The 15,289-nt window shown below is 36.4% G+C and overlaps 1 protein-coding gene across 5 annotated transcripts in view; it reads left to right on the top strand.

The window, feature by feature from the left end:
* ATE1 (arginyltransferase 1) overlaps positions 1 to 15,289 on the top strand; it is an 84,494-nt gene that overhangs the window by 32,503 nt on the left and 36,702 nt on the right. For all 5 annotated transcript variants that reach the window (XM_069797133.1, XM_069797130.1, XM_069797131.1 and 2 more), the window contains one exon: positions 2,567 to 2,666. In XM_069797133.1, coding sequence (XP_069653234.1) covers positions 2,567 to 2,666 — 100 coding nt within the window. The remainder of the gene's footprint in view (positions 1 to 2,566; positions 2,667 to 15,289) is intronic.

The following is a 15,289-nucleotide window of genomic DNA, read 5'->3' as shown; positions in this document are numbered from 1 at the left end:
AGTCCTCCTAAGAGTTGTTTTTTAGTATTTGTATATATCACATTACTTTATGTAATGATGGACTGACATAATCCATGCTCATGAATTCTTGAACTGATTTTAAATTTTCTACATAATAAATTTAAAACTTTGTCGGCACAACATGCGTGCATGGCTCAACTAGTGAAAAAGCAGCTTATAAATTCTGCAGCATTTAAGGCAATAAAAATGAGTTCCCAACAGTCTTAGAGGGAGCCAGCCTTGTCCTTCTTTCAAAAGTGGGAAAAAAACCTTGAGAGTTAGGGAGGATTTAGGATGTTGCAAAGGAATCTGATAGCTTCAAAGCTGTTGCCAATTTTACTCTGAGGAGGTTAAACTGCATTGCAGTGCTGTCACTTCCACTTCATGATACTTTGAGAATTTTTGATGCTGAGTCGTAGAAAGGATGGGATTTGAAGATCACTTGAAATATGTAGGCATGTAAGTAAAGAATGAGGGGGGAAGCTGCTACTTGTGAAATATCAGTCTTACCAAAGGAAAAAAAATCATGAAGAAATATTGAGTGATTCTTATTTGCAGGAAAAAGTTAAACCTTCCCCCTACCACCTAAAATCATGAATAGTAGACAACCATAGTATTCATAACCTTTATTTAGTAGGAGGATGAATACTTGAACTTCTTTTGGAATTGGAATTAGCACTGAAATACTAAGTCTGAATTTTGTATTATGAAATGAATATATGTCTTCCTCACTAGTTGGCTACTCTGGCCAAGTGCAAACAGCCATTATAACTCTTTAGATACATACCATAACTGAAAGCTTTACAAAAAACAATTGCAAGTCTGTAGTCCCTTTTCCATAGGAAAGATTTAGGCAGAAAGAATGCAGGTAGATGTTTGTTATGCCATACAGTGACACCTCATGGCTGCTCCTGGTGTAAAATGATGGAGTTGGAGGATTCTCTTACCTTGGATCACAGCATACACTCCTGAAAAGCAGAAAGAGAAGGAAGTTTTAGCATCCCCACAATAAAACTTTGCCTGGAGTGGGGTTGGCTGAATAGATAAATGGAAGATAGAGCAAGAACTTGAGTTAAGGGTCCTTACCTAAGGCATATCACTGGAGACTGTAGTACATGCAAAGACAGTGGCAGTAGTTCTAAGCAAGCTAGCTTTAGTATCATGTGCACTAATTCACTTGCACGAAGCTTTGTTGCCTATAGTAAGACTTGCTGCTGCAGCCCAATTTTTATGTCGTTACATCATGGTCTATTTACTTCACTTTCTGTTCAGTTTGAGTAATTTTGTTTTATTAGATCAGATAGTGTAGTCCAATTGGAAAGAGTGTTTAAGAGATTTTGAAATGCAAAGATAATGTTTTTCCCTGTAGTGTTCCAGCTTTTTGAATTGCAGAAAGTCATTTGTTTAATTAGGTCCAGGATAATCTGCATGAAAGGGCAAGGTTGTTTAATTTCATGCCATGTCTTAAAGATTATGTATATGAAGTGCATGTTTGTACATTTTTGGTAGTACATAAATCTCACTTCTGGAATCTGTTTTACTTACCTGGATTTTCAGATATGGAGTAACTTATTTCTAGACATTCTCCTCCTTTTGAATGGATGTATGTATAGATACAGAGTTATAATGAACTCGTGATGGTCTCAGCAAACTACATGCAACTGAAATGTTAGGAAATGTTAGGTTTTCAGTACATTTAAACATCCTTATTACTAACTTAATATTAAGTGATAAAAAACCCCATTATTTGTACATGCTTCCTATGTGCATGTGCTCATAATCCTCTCATCCCTTCGACATTGAAAGTAAGAACCAGCATACATGTTTTATCAAATTTGTTACAAAAGTGAACTGCAAAGTTACAAATGCTGTAAAAATGAGCATTATAGTGGAAATACTGGCTGAATCTTTGTAATAATACTACTTCCCTTGTGCTAGTATAATAAAAAGCAAACTTATTTTGGAATATATTGACACTTCTCTTTCAGAATAAATGAGAAAATGATACAATCAAACATGAGATGGGTGAAAAATATCTTTTGTTGCATAAAGATGGATGTTTTTACATGTAAACTGCTAGAACACAAATAATAGAACAAACAAGAGGCTTATCTTTGAGGCTTATTTTTTAAAAATACCCTGTTTCCTGATCCACGTTTGCCAGTCTGTGTACAATAGCTGGGCCAGATTTCTGCAGAATTCCAATGTACATGAATATTAACAAGAAACCTGTTAAATAGAGGCTCTTAGTCACTTTTATTTGAGTTTCAAGTTAGTCCATTGGAAGGACAAAACACAAAAATGAAAGTATTTTTAAGCCTGACATGGTGTTTTGCATTTTGGTGATTTGTTTGCTTGGGTTTTAAGCATTCATTTTCAGTTTATTATCTTCGGGTTTCTTTAAGTATTAGTTTTGAGTTTATTATCTTCATTTTTTTATTTGATAGAAGCCTAGTCCTTTAAATAGGTCAAGAGCCAGGTAGCTGTAAAATATTTCAATATGAAGAGGTAAAATGAATGTAAGAATTGTATTCAAAAGTAATTAGTCTTTTCTTTCCTTTCACAGGGAAATTGCTTTTACTAGGCAACTTCATGAAAAAGCTTCTGATCTCTGTTTTTATTATATGGGTTTCTACATTCATTCATGCCCCAAAATGAGATACAAGGTAAAGTGTGTTTTTACTTATTTCCTTAGTGTACTATTATTCAAAGCATTTGACAGCATTCATAGTAATATAATATTTTGTAATTGTCATTTTGGATTTTAATGTAGACTTTATATGGTTAAATTTGAACATTGGTTACTATTTAACTTAGCCTAGGATTTTTTTTTTTTTTAAATTTAGCTGCATGTGGTATTTATTACAAGTTGGCTTAAAAGCACTTCACATGGAGAGGTTTTCAAAGCTGTCAGATAATAGTTTGTCATTTGGTTACCTGGCTATCTCATGTTTACAGTGTATCTTCCAATAGACTAAAATTCTCCCTTTTTTAGGTTTGCATATTTGTGGAACTGTTGCTTAGTGACTATAGGCAGTGATAACATGCCTTCGTGGTCTTGGCTGTACTTGGGTTTTTCCTTTTTGTTTTTTTTGTTAGAGATAAGGGACTTGCTCTGCCCATGAAACAAGCGAGAAGCTAGGTTAGCAGCAATTTTGAGCCAGGTAGCAGAAAAGAAACAAATATGACTATAAGGGCAAAAAGTGTCCCAATTCTGAACGATAGCATTGCTAAGAAACTTTGGGTTCAGCCGCTTGTAGTAAGTTTTAGTAAAAACGTGAACTTTGTATGCATGGATTAAACAAAGCTCATACATGAGTTAATGTATTAAAGTAGCCAGCAAACTATTAAAATATGAAGATTAAATGCTGTAAAACTGGGAGCTAACCTCATTAGCCACTATACATTTGTATTATTAATTGTAATGTGATACCTCTTCTGTTGGTCCTGTGCTGTTATTTGAAAATGATTTCATCAAGAATATAAAATTCTCACAATGCTTCTAGTTTTCATTCTCAAATAATGGAAATTTAATAAATTGTAAAGGGAGTATTATAATTTTATGTTTTTTTCCACAGAAGCTCCTTTTCTTCCCTTGCTTATACTTAATGACTATCTGATATGACTGTGATTTGTTAGAATATACATTCTAGTCTTCCAGAAACCTATACATGTCAATGTGCTTAGGTAATTAAGTGTGGCCCAGTATGAGAATTGCCAGGGCAGGGGATGGGGAAAAGAAGAAAGCCTATACACATATATTTAGAACACACACAATAGCAGGTAAGTAATGTTCTGTGTTAGGAGAGTAATAATTTAATAAATGAATTGCAAGGGTTTTTATTTTATTTTATATTTCTTTTCCTGTGTATATTTGTTTTGGAATTGGCCAAATGTAGCGCAATTGAAAATCAGGTTGACATTAATTCTGTAGTTCCACTTTACCCTCACTGAAATAGTACACTGCAAACTACTTTTAAAACTAAGCTCTGAAATGTGACAGGGTAATGCTACTACTGTTGTGAAGTTATTGGTAGTGGTAAAGTAGGGTGGTAAGTACTGACTTTGCGGGTTAAGTAATTTCAGTAATGCTTGGTTAACTTAGAGGCATTACATGTTGAAGACTTTGCTTTATTACAGTTTAATAGAGATGTTAGAGGCTCCCTTCCCTTAATGATACTAGTGTGGAAGAATGACAGGCTGTAGATAACTGGTTAAACTGATGTCAGGTAAGCAAATTAAATGAAGGAAAGAAAAGGAAGGAGCTGAAAAGCTAACCACTGTTTTTTATCCTCTACTTGTAATTTTCTTTGCAAATTATTTGTCCTAGGATGTTTAGAAATGGAGGCTAGGCACAGTATCACTTTATATAAGCTGTCTTACGAAGAACACATGCATGCTGTACTTACTTACAGTGAAGTCACAGGATCTTGGAAGTCTTTGAAAATTTTCCGTCTTCTGGTCACAGATTGTGATCAGTGGAAATGCCTAAGCTGGCATTTGCATTTGATTTTTGATGGAAACACAGTGCTAGAATACTTGTAGCAAAGATGCCTGAGCTTGACTTCTGGTTTGTACCAAACAGATGTCTCTCTTCCTGCTGACTGAAGAGGTGAAGAGGGATAGCTGATGAATTGGGATGCATAAGGAACAGTGACTTTATGATGTTGATTTAAGGAGTTTGACAGTGTTCCACTTTGCATGGAGTAAAACTCAGTCTTCTGTACAAGATGTGGTTGGAGTAATTGGGGATCTGTGCAATGAACTGTGGTACTCGTATTACAATCCAAGACTGGTGCATTATTGTTGTGGACATGAGGATATAGCTGGACATTTTGGTTTTAAATACATGACTCCTAAGTTGAAGGTATGGGTGTCCAACAGCAAGAATTGAAGCCTTGTTCTGCCTGGGTACTTTCTTGGAATGCAAATTGTAGACTTCTTTTCTGGATTCTAACTTTTTTGTGGATGTAAAGTAATCATCAAACATAATTTTTTAAAGCACTGGTAATAGGTGATCATAAATACCAGTAACTGGGTGGTATATAGTAACAGCTTCTCCCCTCTGCATCACATCATCTTGGTTATGTTGTATGCTCTAAGGAGGTCCAAGGCATTGATAGAATACTTTGTTGAAGTATTTATTTTTTAATATGGCTGCTAGTATGCTTGTTCTGTTTTTTTATGCAGTTCTTAAAATGCTATCTGTATCTTTATCCTGGAAAGTTTCTTTGAGCTGTCATATGGCAGATATGGCCAGAACGTCACACCAGTTGCCCACAGTGCAACTGTGCTGTGCAGCTGCTGAATATTTTTAGCCCCCACTGAGCAGGTCAGGGGCTGAACTGGCAGAATATACGTTATTGGGGGTCAGTGTGTGACCTTTTCATCTGAAGGATTCTGTTTCCATGAATGATACAATTGTGGGCATAAATAGTATGTAGTCCAGTGGAAGGTTGGAGGCATGAGTGTCCTGGAAGAGGGTCCCCAACTCAGGATTCCTGTGGCTCCGTAACAGAGTTGGATTATCAGACAGGAAGATAAATGGTTAAAGAGTATCATCTACCACATGGATCAGACGTAATTACAGAAGTTTTTAAAAATAAAGCTCCATTTTGACTCACTGTTCCCTTCCCTTTCCTTTTGTTCCCAAACAGCTTGCATTTGATTGCAATGGGATTTTAAAACAGTGGAGTACTGGTGAAATTACTTAAGATGGGGGAAGGGAATATATTGCAATATTATGCTATTTTTTAGTTCCCAGCTTCTCTTAGATTTGTTCCCATGTATGGGTTAATATTTATGAACTGGTAAAATAAAAACTACATTAAATTGAGACAAAAGGATTTCTGTAGTCCTATTAACTATGTTAATATGGAAAAATCCTATGAAAAACCTTAAGCAATGGCTTTGTTCCATTTTTTCTGGGTAGGTTAGGGTAATACAAGATTAGAATGGTTCTCTGAAGAAATTCATGACCTTGTGGTAAAACTTTTCAGGCTCTGTTAGATGTGGTAGTTCTTATGTTGGAAAACAGTCTTCTGGAAAATTTTCCAGGACTCATAAGATGCAAAGTCTTTTTCCTAATGCATTTTGGAGTCTGTGATAAAATTTTAAGTCTAAGAAAGTATTTAACTTTAGGATTATGTTGGTCTCAAGCTTGCTTCTCATGTGTTTAAGCAATGTATCTGTACTTGTTTAATGCTTTTCAGTTAAAGACGTTTGTTTACAAACATATTTATAGAGTTACAGAAATAAAAGAACCACCTTTAGTGAACAGCCATATCGGAGAGATGCTTGAGGGGATCTTGGATTTTTTTCCTGTACTGATACTCTGGCTTATCCTGCATCTTTCCAAGTAAAAAATTTTACTTCATGGCTCTATGTTACTAAGTTCACATTTTCCAGTCACTACTGAACTCTTTGAGATCCTTTCTGTTCTTTCCATTACAGTTCTTTGATACTGATTTTGAGTCTTGTGGTGGGTGACACTAACTAGATTTTGGGTTTGTGCTTCTGGTGTAAATAGCAAGTGTACTTGCTGCCGTGCATTTGCCATTCAGACCGCTGTTGACCTTAAGTCAAGTTCTCCTTTAAGTTCTTGTGTTGGAAGGGATTTGTTGGGGATGTTTTCTACGTGAGTTTCCTTAGTTCTGGGTTTTCTGAGTTTTTTTCAGTGTCAGTATTTGCATGCAAATACTGCAGTTGAAGCACATATTGTTACTTGTTTTGGTCAATGATCTGCTTTCCTTGAAGCCCCTCCGCTAAATAACTATCATAAATAACTATTGTAAATAACTATCAGCATACTTTGAAGTGCGTAACAGATTTAATGTCTTCTTGCTGTGTTTTCTCTGTGTACCATTTTAAGACCATTCTATGATGTGAAGAGGTGTTTTGACTGAAATCTTTATCCAGACTTGTATGCAGGCCAAAGTAAATGGAATTATTTCAAACAGTCTCCTTCGGTATCAAGGCATGGCCAGACTTCAGATAGATGGAATACTAGAAAGGGTTCTGAAATGTCAGAAAAGAAACAAAAGGCTGATTCAACTGTGATTAATCATTCTTAAACTAAATACCTCGGACTGACTGTGGTTCTAAGCAGTGCCCCTGGAATTTTATGGCACTCGAGAGCCAATTTCTTTGGCTGCTTTCAGGAATTTCAGCATCACTCCTCCTGCAGCAGTGAAATGCATCCAGTGGTAGCCTGGATTTCCACGCCCATGGGATCCACAAAGGTCTGACTCATCCTCACTTGTCCTGACTCTTTTGCCGTTTCTGACCATGGAATTTAGTTAACCTTTTCAATAAGCTTGGATTTGCTGTGTAAGCTGAAATGCGTGAGGGAAAGAGACTTAATGTGATGTGACTTAATGTGATCGTCTATGATTTGGGGGGGATAAGCACATGCCACTGAGCAGCAAACAGCTTTCCAAAATGTGTCACTAGTTCCACACAAAAAGAGCTGACATTTTTATACCTCCGTGCATGATCTTTTTATTCAGCATGTGTTGAAGTTCCTACCAGCTGTCAGCCTGCTTTTCTCACTGGTATTACTATTTACCTTGATAATGGGAAAAGATAAGCTGAGAGTAGTTTGGAGGACTGGAGTTGCTCTGCTCAAGTCTGTTAGCACTTGTATTAGTGGCTTTTCCAGGATTAATTTTGTGAGTTTATAGGAATAAATATGCATTCAAATTAGTACAAAACCATTTTTTTTCTATAAACAGGTCATAATTAGTCAACTAAATATTCTGAAAAGTCAGTACTTGTTACAGAGTGCCAAGTTGTTGCTTTCAATGCCACTTGGGAATAAAGAATTGAAATACCTGGGTCGAGAAACCATTATCTACTCTAAGAAAGCAATAAAAGTTTTGGCAACACAGTGGTTTTGCTTTTTTGACAAGACTGCTAAAAACAAACAGCAAAACAATAAACAATGACAAAAACATACAATAAAAATAATGAAGCCCTGAAAATTATAAGTTACAGAAGTGGGGGGAGAAATCCCTCTTTTTCTGTATGTCTTGGTAACATCACTTTTAACTGCCTTCTTTCTTTCTTACTTCCATTCCTTCACCGGACTTCCCCACTGGCCAGGATACTCCTCTGCATCAGCATCAGCAGCTAAAATTGAACATTCATTTGTTCAGAGCTCTGAACTTAATGCATGTGTTCCTTCTAATGGTTTGGGTTAGTGACTGAGGGGAAAAAGACTACTCTGAATTATGTTGGAGTTTTGGCATTAAAACCCAAAGGGATTTTGAGAAGTCTTTTAAAGTGGCTTAAGGCTTCCAAAAGTATTTTGAATGATTGACTTGGTGTACATGTGTTCAATGCTTCCGAAAATCAAATCGCTTTAATATTCCTTCAAGTTGTAACTAGCGCAAAAAGTCCTTATCTCTCTACATATATTTTATCAAATGTCTTTTGACTAGAAGGTTGTCTGTCTGTTTTGTGGATCTGGTAAGTCATACGCTATATTCAGGATTGCAGTGTCCCTTACAGCTTGCTGCTCTCCCCCCCGCTTTCTGTTTTTTTCTTTTGTTCCTTTCTTCCATAAAAGCATTCTTTTTTTCACCTTTCCTCATCTGGAAGACTCTTACTAACTACCGAGAGCCCACACTGAGAAAGTGGAACTAAACATGTTGGAATAAACAACTGAGAATGTGGGACAGAATAAAAAATACCATGGGTGAAAAATTATTAGTCCTTTAGTTCTTGATGTAGTGCTAGTGATAAATATTTAAAAGTATTTCTTATTTACTTTGAACAGCATCTTACAAAGTGTTTGAGGCCACTTTCTAAGTTGCTTTTAGGCATTTCTAGTCAGGCATTTTCAGTTTGTGAAAACTACATTATTATGAGCATCAAAAAGCAGGAAAAAGGAGATGCTCTGTTCTGGATAGCAACAGCCGTTACTGAATACTGACAGTGGATTTCCACTGAAAATACAATTATTAAAAGCAGAATATTGGTTCCCATGTTGTTTTCGTAGCAGGCAAAGATAGTGAATGCAATTACTTCTTTATTTTTTTCCTAAGCTGCTGTTTTATACTGTGTGTAATTGGTAAATTATTACAGTTTTTCCGTGGTGCAAATGTTGAAGCTGCACTGAATTTCACATAGCATTTGCATGGTTAAAACCAGTTGGAATCCCATTTTTCTACTAGAAACAAACACAGATCCCAGCCATGTCTTTTTTCTTAACTTTATTTTTCCTTTTAAAATATTTGCAGTCAGGACTTAATTTTTTTGTCAGTTATAACTCCCTTGGGAAGAATGTGAACATGTCCCTGGAGCTTTATTTTTCTAATTTTGGAAATGTGGGTTTCTTTTCAGTTGTTTACTTGAAGTTTAAGATGATTGAAGTGTGGCAGAACTGAAGTGAAAATAATATGTATATTTATGCCTGATTGTGTTATTTGTAGACTTTATCAGGGCAGAAAGAAATGTCTGTTGTGTAGGTCTCAGCTGACCTCTGAAGTGAACAAGTCTCTTTCTCATTACTGTACTGGCCCTTGAGAAAATAAACATGTGTCCAAAAGCAGAAACTTTGGGGTGTATGTTGTACAAGCTTTGAAGGAACTGTGTCTGAAAGTAATTTTCAGAGTGATGCTGTATTTGTGAGACATGGCCTTTCTACAGTTTCAGCTGTATACCTGTAACTTTTTATTTGATGGGTCTTTGATTACAAAACAAATCTCCTCAAATTGAGTAAACTTTTTTTTTGGTGTTTTACTTCTCTATACTGGAGAAATAAATGTTATTAAATAGGAGTAGGTCCTCTTAAAACTATCCATTTGTTATCTTCTGTATGAGGCTTGGATCGGGTTATGTTATTTTCATGCAGTCTTTAAAAAAAACCAAACACATCCCTCCAACCAAAACCAACCAAATGAAAAAATCCCAAAGAACCAGTTCCGATATAGGTTATTTCAGAGAAATGTTCAGTGTCATACAGTGTCTTTTAAGTAATTCCAAATATGAGATGATTTAAATATTAGACTTGAATATTGATGATTTGCTGATTTTGAGGATGATAATGTTGATGCTACTAATTATTTTAATATCTGTCAGTAAAGATTCTTTGTTCTGCATACAGGAGGGATATGTTTGTCCATAAGGAGGTACATATTTGGGATTCACATTTCAGATGTTCTGAAGAATAAACACAGAAATGTGATAGGGGTGGTATTAACTACCTACATATGCACATCAGCAGGGATAAGTTTTACACCTTTTACTTGCTAGAGGAATTTTATGAACTTGGGACAACTTCCCTATAGTGTTTCTTTAATGAAAGTGATTTTGTTATTTTGTGTGAGGCTTAAGTAAACTAAAATCTAACCTCATTTTCATAAAAACACAAGAATAAGAGGTATGGTTTGTTAAATTGTAGGCCAGTTCTGTACTGGTGGGTGTTTTCAGAGTTATTAGAGGTAACTTGCCTGTCTCTGTCAAAAGGAGCTGCTAAAAAGATTTATTCAGGATCATGTTAATAAACCTGAGGCAAACCATCTTCTGAAAGATAATAGCTGGTAGAAATTTATCATTTCTAATTCACGACTCTACATAGTCATAAATTCACTGCTCATTGCTGACTTGTACTAAATCTTATTTGAAGGCTTATTTGAGCACTCCATAGCAACTATTAGCAATTAAAATGAGAACTGTAAACTGTGAAATATATAGATAAAAGAGGTGTGGGTTTTGTTTGGTTGGGGTTTTTTTGGAGGGGGAGTAATACGCTTCACAATTCATGTGTCTTTAATTTTTCTCCTTCATCTGAGGAATGAGGTCATAATTCACGTTTCAGAATTTTCCAATTATAGTTCTATATATACATTAGTCCTTGCTAGTAAGTGTAAGAATGCATGGAATTGAGTGTATTTTTAAAGTTTCTAACAGGCAAATGAATTAATATAGTGCTGCTTTGTCAGCTTCACTTCATTTTTTGTCGATTTAATCATTTTTGGATGGTCCTCAAACATTAGTTAACATTCTTTACTTCTGAATTTTGTCTCTCTACCTGTCTCTTTGTGAGATTCACAAAAGTGAGTGAACTGGAATATGCAGAGATGGACATCTTACAATGCCATGATGCAAAAAGTTAAAACATATTTATGGAGACAATGCTCTTCACTTTTCCTAACATAGTCTCTGTGTGAAGTTGCTCATAGCCATGCCAGTTTTCAAGTGTTGGGCAAAATATCAAAGTTCTTGTGTCCTGGAGAAAAATCACCCTTTAAATCTGTCACTGAAGTGCAACTCATTGAAAGGCTGGTTAGTTTTATCTATGCATCACATTTATTGAGCCTGGCAACACTTGGGAGTATTGGATCTCTCATTTAACTTCAAATCTGATTGTTCTTATTGTATTCTTTCTTATTTTTGCTATTTTTTTTTCTGATTATATTAGCTCTAATTAGGCAATATTGTCAAGTGGAATTTATTTGGTCTGAAAGCCAGGAACTCCTGCTTTTCCTGGCTCTGCCAGATTTCACCTTGTGGTCTTTACAGTAGGAGCTGGCTGACAAGTCAGTTAATCTACACAAGAGATGTTTTTTCTCCAATTTTCCAGGAAAGATTTAATGGTAGATACTTTAATGAGGTCTGGTTTTACTAAGACCTCATTAATTTTACAGAGGTATCACAGTACACTTCTCTGAAGTGTTACATTTAATCTAGATGACAATTCATTATTTGGAATGATTATTTTCTTTGTCTGAGTTTGTTTAGCTGCTGACTGTACTGCGTCTCCAAGTAAAAGTATATTAATGAGGTTCTATTATTTATCCTCAATCCTGATATTAAACACAATGCTTCTAACAGTCTAGTTTGCAAAAAGTGCAACATCAGTGTTTGAATGGGAATGAGAGTCCCAGATTCCTATAGAGGGGAATGATTTGGAGCCAGGAGGGAAAAGTTGAATCATAGAAAAGTAGACTTGTCATGGCTATGGGGGATTATGTAGTCCATCCCCTTACTCCAATGCAGGTTCAACTATATTTGTATTAACTTTTAAGACCCATTGGACATATGCGTGCCAGAGGCCTCCCTTGACAAACTTACACACGTCTCCATGCATTGGTGGTTATATATTTATATATTCTTGTGCTTTATTAGTCTTCCCATTGAAATTCTTTTTCATAATGTCTGACCTCAACTTTTCTTCCTAAAGAATATTACATTTTGTCCTACCCACCATGCACATAAAAACCCATGATGGGTTTTTTGGTTGGTTTTGTTTTGTTTTGAACACCCTTCTTTCTAAACCTGGTGGCTGCCATCATGTGTCTTCTTGGGCTTGGGCTTCTCTAATTTTTGGTAAAAAACCCAACCAACCCTCCCCCCCCCCCCAATTCCTTCTTTTCTCCAAGTCTCATTTTTAAGCTTCTTGTCATTCTTTATGCTGTCTGGTGGATTTTCATCAACTTATGCATTTCTGTCCTAGAGAATGATGTCAAAAATTAGGCCTTCTGTCTAAGGCCCTCAGATGCTGAGGTCAGCTTCTATGGTTTGTTTATATAACATGAGTTATTGCCTTCGTTATACTAAAGAAGATGGTAGACTCTGGAGGCAAGGAGAAAGGGTGGAAAGGAGAAAAAATGGGAATTGTGTGACTACAAAGTTTTCAGAATGGGCTAAATTGGGATATGGGCCGAGTTATTCTTAGTGTTAAGGTTTGTGACTAAGTGACTATGAAAGCACATGTGTATATGCCCTTGGATCTTGCTGCTGTTCATTCTGGTTTAGCTAAGTATCTGTTAAAAGTTACATTTTTCAGTATTCAAAGTTTGTGGAGCCTGGCAGGCTCTTGGATGGTGCTGTGTTTTCACAAAGACTATCATGAGGGCACTGGAGCTGTGAGAGATTGCACAGAGCAGGGCCCCAAGCAGAAGGGTCAATGGAGAAGTGAAATATTTTTGTTACAGCTTCTTTAAACCTTTTTCTTAATCTAATAAAATCAGTTCCCAAAGGCTTTCAAAGGTTACCTTATTGGGGAGGCCTAGCGAGACCTGGGAGCTTGGCGAACTGTTGTCTTTTGAGTATGAAATTAAAAAAAACAACATAAAACCCCCTTGCTGTTTCCAGACGCTGCCGTGAGGTTTCTGCTTATCATGTGAGAGAGTTAACCACTGCCAAAACCTTTTATTTTGTTTGGTTGTTTCCAATTGAATAACTGAACTGTTTTAAAAGGAATGACTGAAACTGTTAAGAGTAGTTATTTGCTATGTTAGATGTGTGGGATAATTTTGGGATTCTTACTAGAAAGGTTTCAAGGGAGTAGATCATCTTTTTTAATAGAATATTATAGTTTCCTTCCTTCCCCTTTCTTGTTTGGAACAAAAATGTTTTCACAAATAACACTGAGCTAGAATGACAAAAAAAGGGTATGAAAATGACCCCATTGTCAACTAATTGAAGAAGAATGGGTTCGTGGAGCAAAAGTACACAGGAACCAAATTCTCTGTTCGTCCCAACACAAATGCACTGTTGTTCGGTGAATGGACAGAAGACAAGATGAGCTTTTTGTTCCACTGATCTATTGATTTTATTTATTTATTTAAAATACTAAGGCTCGTGTTCTGAAGGGCTACGTATTGCTAATATGGTCAGTAAGGTTGATCCATGATTTATTTTATGAATTTCTTTTTGTTTTTTACATTATTTCAATTTTACTCTTTACCACTTGGCATTGTGTGGCATGCTATTAATTGTTTTTAATTATCTTACATTCAGGGGGAAGGGGAGGAAGGTGGAGAGATGTTAACAGTATATTTTGGGGGGGGCTTGCTACTCTTTGCATCCTCCATTTATGTCATACAGTGGCATTGAAGGACATTGAAGGCTGTAGTGCCGCCTGAGAGCCAGAGCGCCTGTCCCAAGTTCTGCCCCTGCTTCTCACTTTGGGCAATCTGAGGACGCTGTGCAGGAAGATCAAGTTGGGAATGTCTCCATAGGGAGAAGCTTTGGGGCTGTTCCACCACAATTCCTGCTAATTTAGGTGTGGCATTGAGAAAGGATCCAAGGGACAGCACCTGTGCAGCCTAAATTATTGGAAGATGGTATTTTATGTTTTTCTCATAAATTGTGTGCTTCTAATGGAGCTCGATTTGTAAGCCCTGACTGAAACTTTGTTTTAGAAGATAAATTGGTTTTTCTCAGAACTGTATCAATTTTGCTGTTTGTTGCTGATGATGGTTTAATGGATTTATAAGCACAAAATAATTCTCTATCAGTGGCAGATGGTAAAGAAACTGTATGTTAAATGTCTTCATGATTGCATTGATGACTGAATTGTTAGTCCTCAAATGCCTGTACTAACAGCCCCACTTTCTGATGAAGTTTTAAATGATAGTACGTCTGCCTCCTTTACTTGTGACATTGGAAGAAGTTAGTGTGATGATCCAAGAAAAAAGATGCTGATATTCCTCAAGCCAATACCCATTAAGTTGGAAAAGTTGCAAACTGCCACAAAAATATCTAAAATCTTTAGTATGCTACAAGCTAAATTCTGGGTAAGATGGGCTTTCTTTAATCCTCTTGCCTCTGTGGTTATTGCATGTCTTTAGAGCAACAACAAACAAGAATGAGTGTGAACCTTCTCCTGCGAGTCTCTTAAATCTGCAGATATTGTTCCTTCCCTGAGGTTTATGGACTCTTTCTGGGTTTATGGCCAAATCTTTGGTTCCTGCCTGTGTTAAGTTGCTTGGACAGTGCAACGCCAAGAGAAAACTTCCCTAAAGGGGCAGCTGGAGACCTGCAGGGGATGGTGGTGGAGTTGGAATGTACCATGCTTCTGCCAAGCCTCATCAGCACAACGGCCTCCCAGGATCCAGTGTGAGCTGCTGTACATCGAAACAGCTTTAGATGCCACCAAAGCTGCCTAGGAGGCAGAAAAATTTAGAAACATTTTTGGACACTGTCCTTCAGATGTGTAGATCTGGGTTAAACTATTGTGTCAATATTAAGTGGCATATGATGCTCAGCATACAAGGATTTATTATACTTTGCTCTCTATTTTAGAAATGTGTTACAAATTCATGGAAGTACATGAAACTGCTTTTCTGCTTCAAGATATGCATGCACATGAATGCAGTGTGGAGTTTTATTGATTTTAAAATAAAGCAAGGTGATTGCCTGGGCAGTTTTTAATTATTTTTACTCTGAAAAGTGAGGATTATAAACTGTTAGAATGTCAACAAAGTGCTTGATTTTTGTAAGTGCAGTTCTAATTTTAATACTCCCCTAATGCTGTGTTTGGATGTATGTTTAATAT

This window comes from Haliaeetus albicilla, chromosome 11 (assembly GCF_947461875.1).
Source record: "Haliaeetus albicilla chromosome 11, bHalAlb1.1, whole genome shotgun sequence".
NCBI lineage: Eukaryota > Metazoa > Chordata > Aves > Accipitriformes > Accipitridae > Haliaeetus > Haliaeetus albicilla.
The sequence above is the reverse complement of the archived record's forward strand: the minus strand, read 5'-3'. Positions and strand labels throughout refer to the sequence as shown.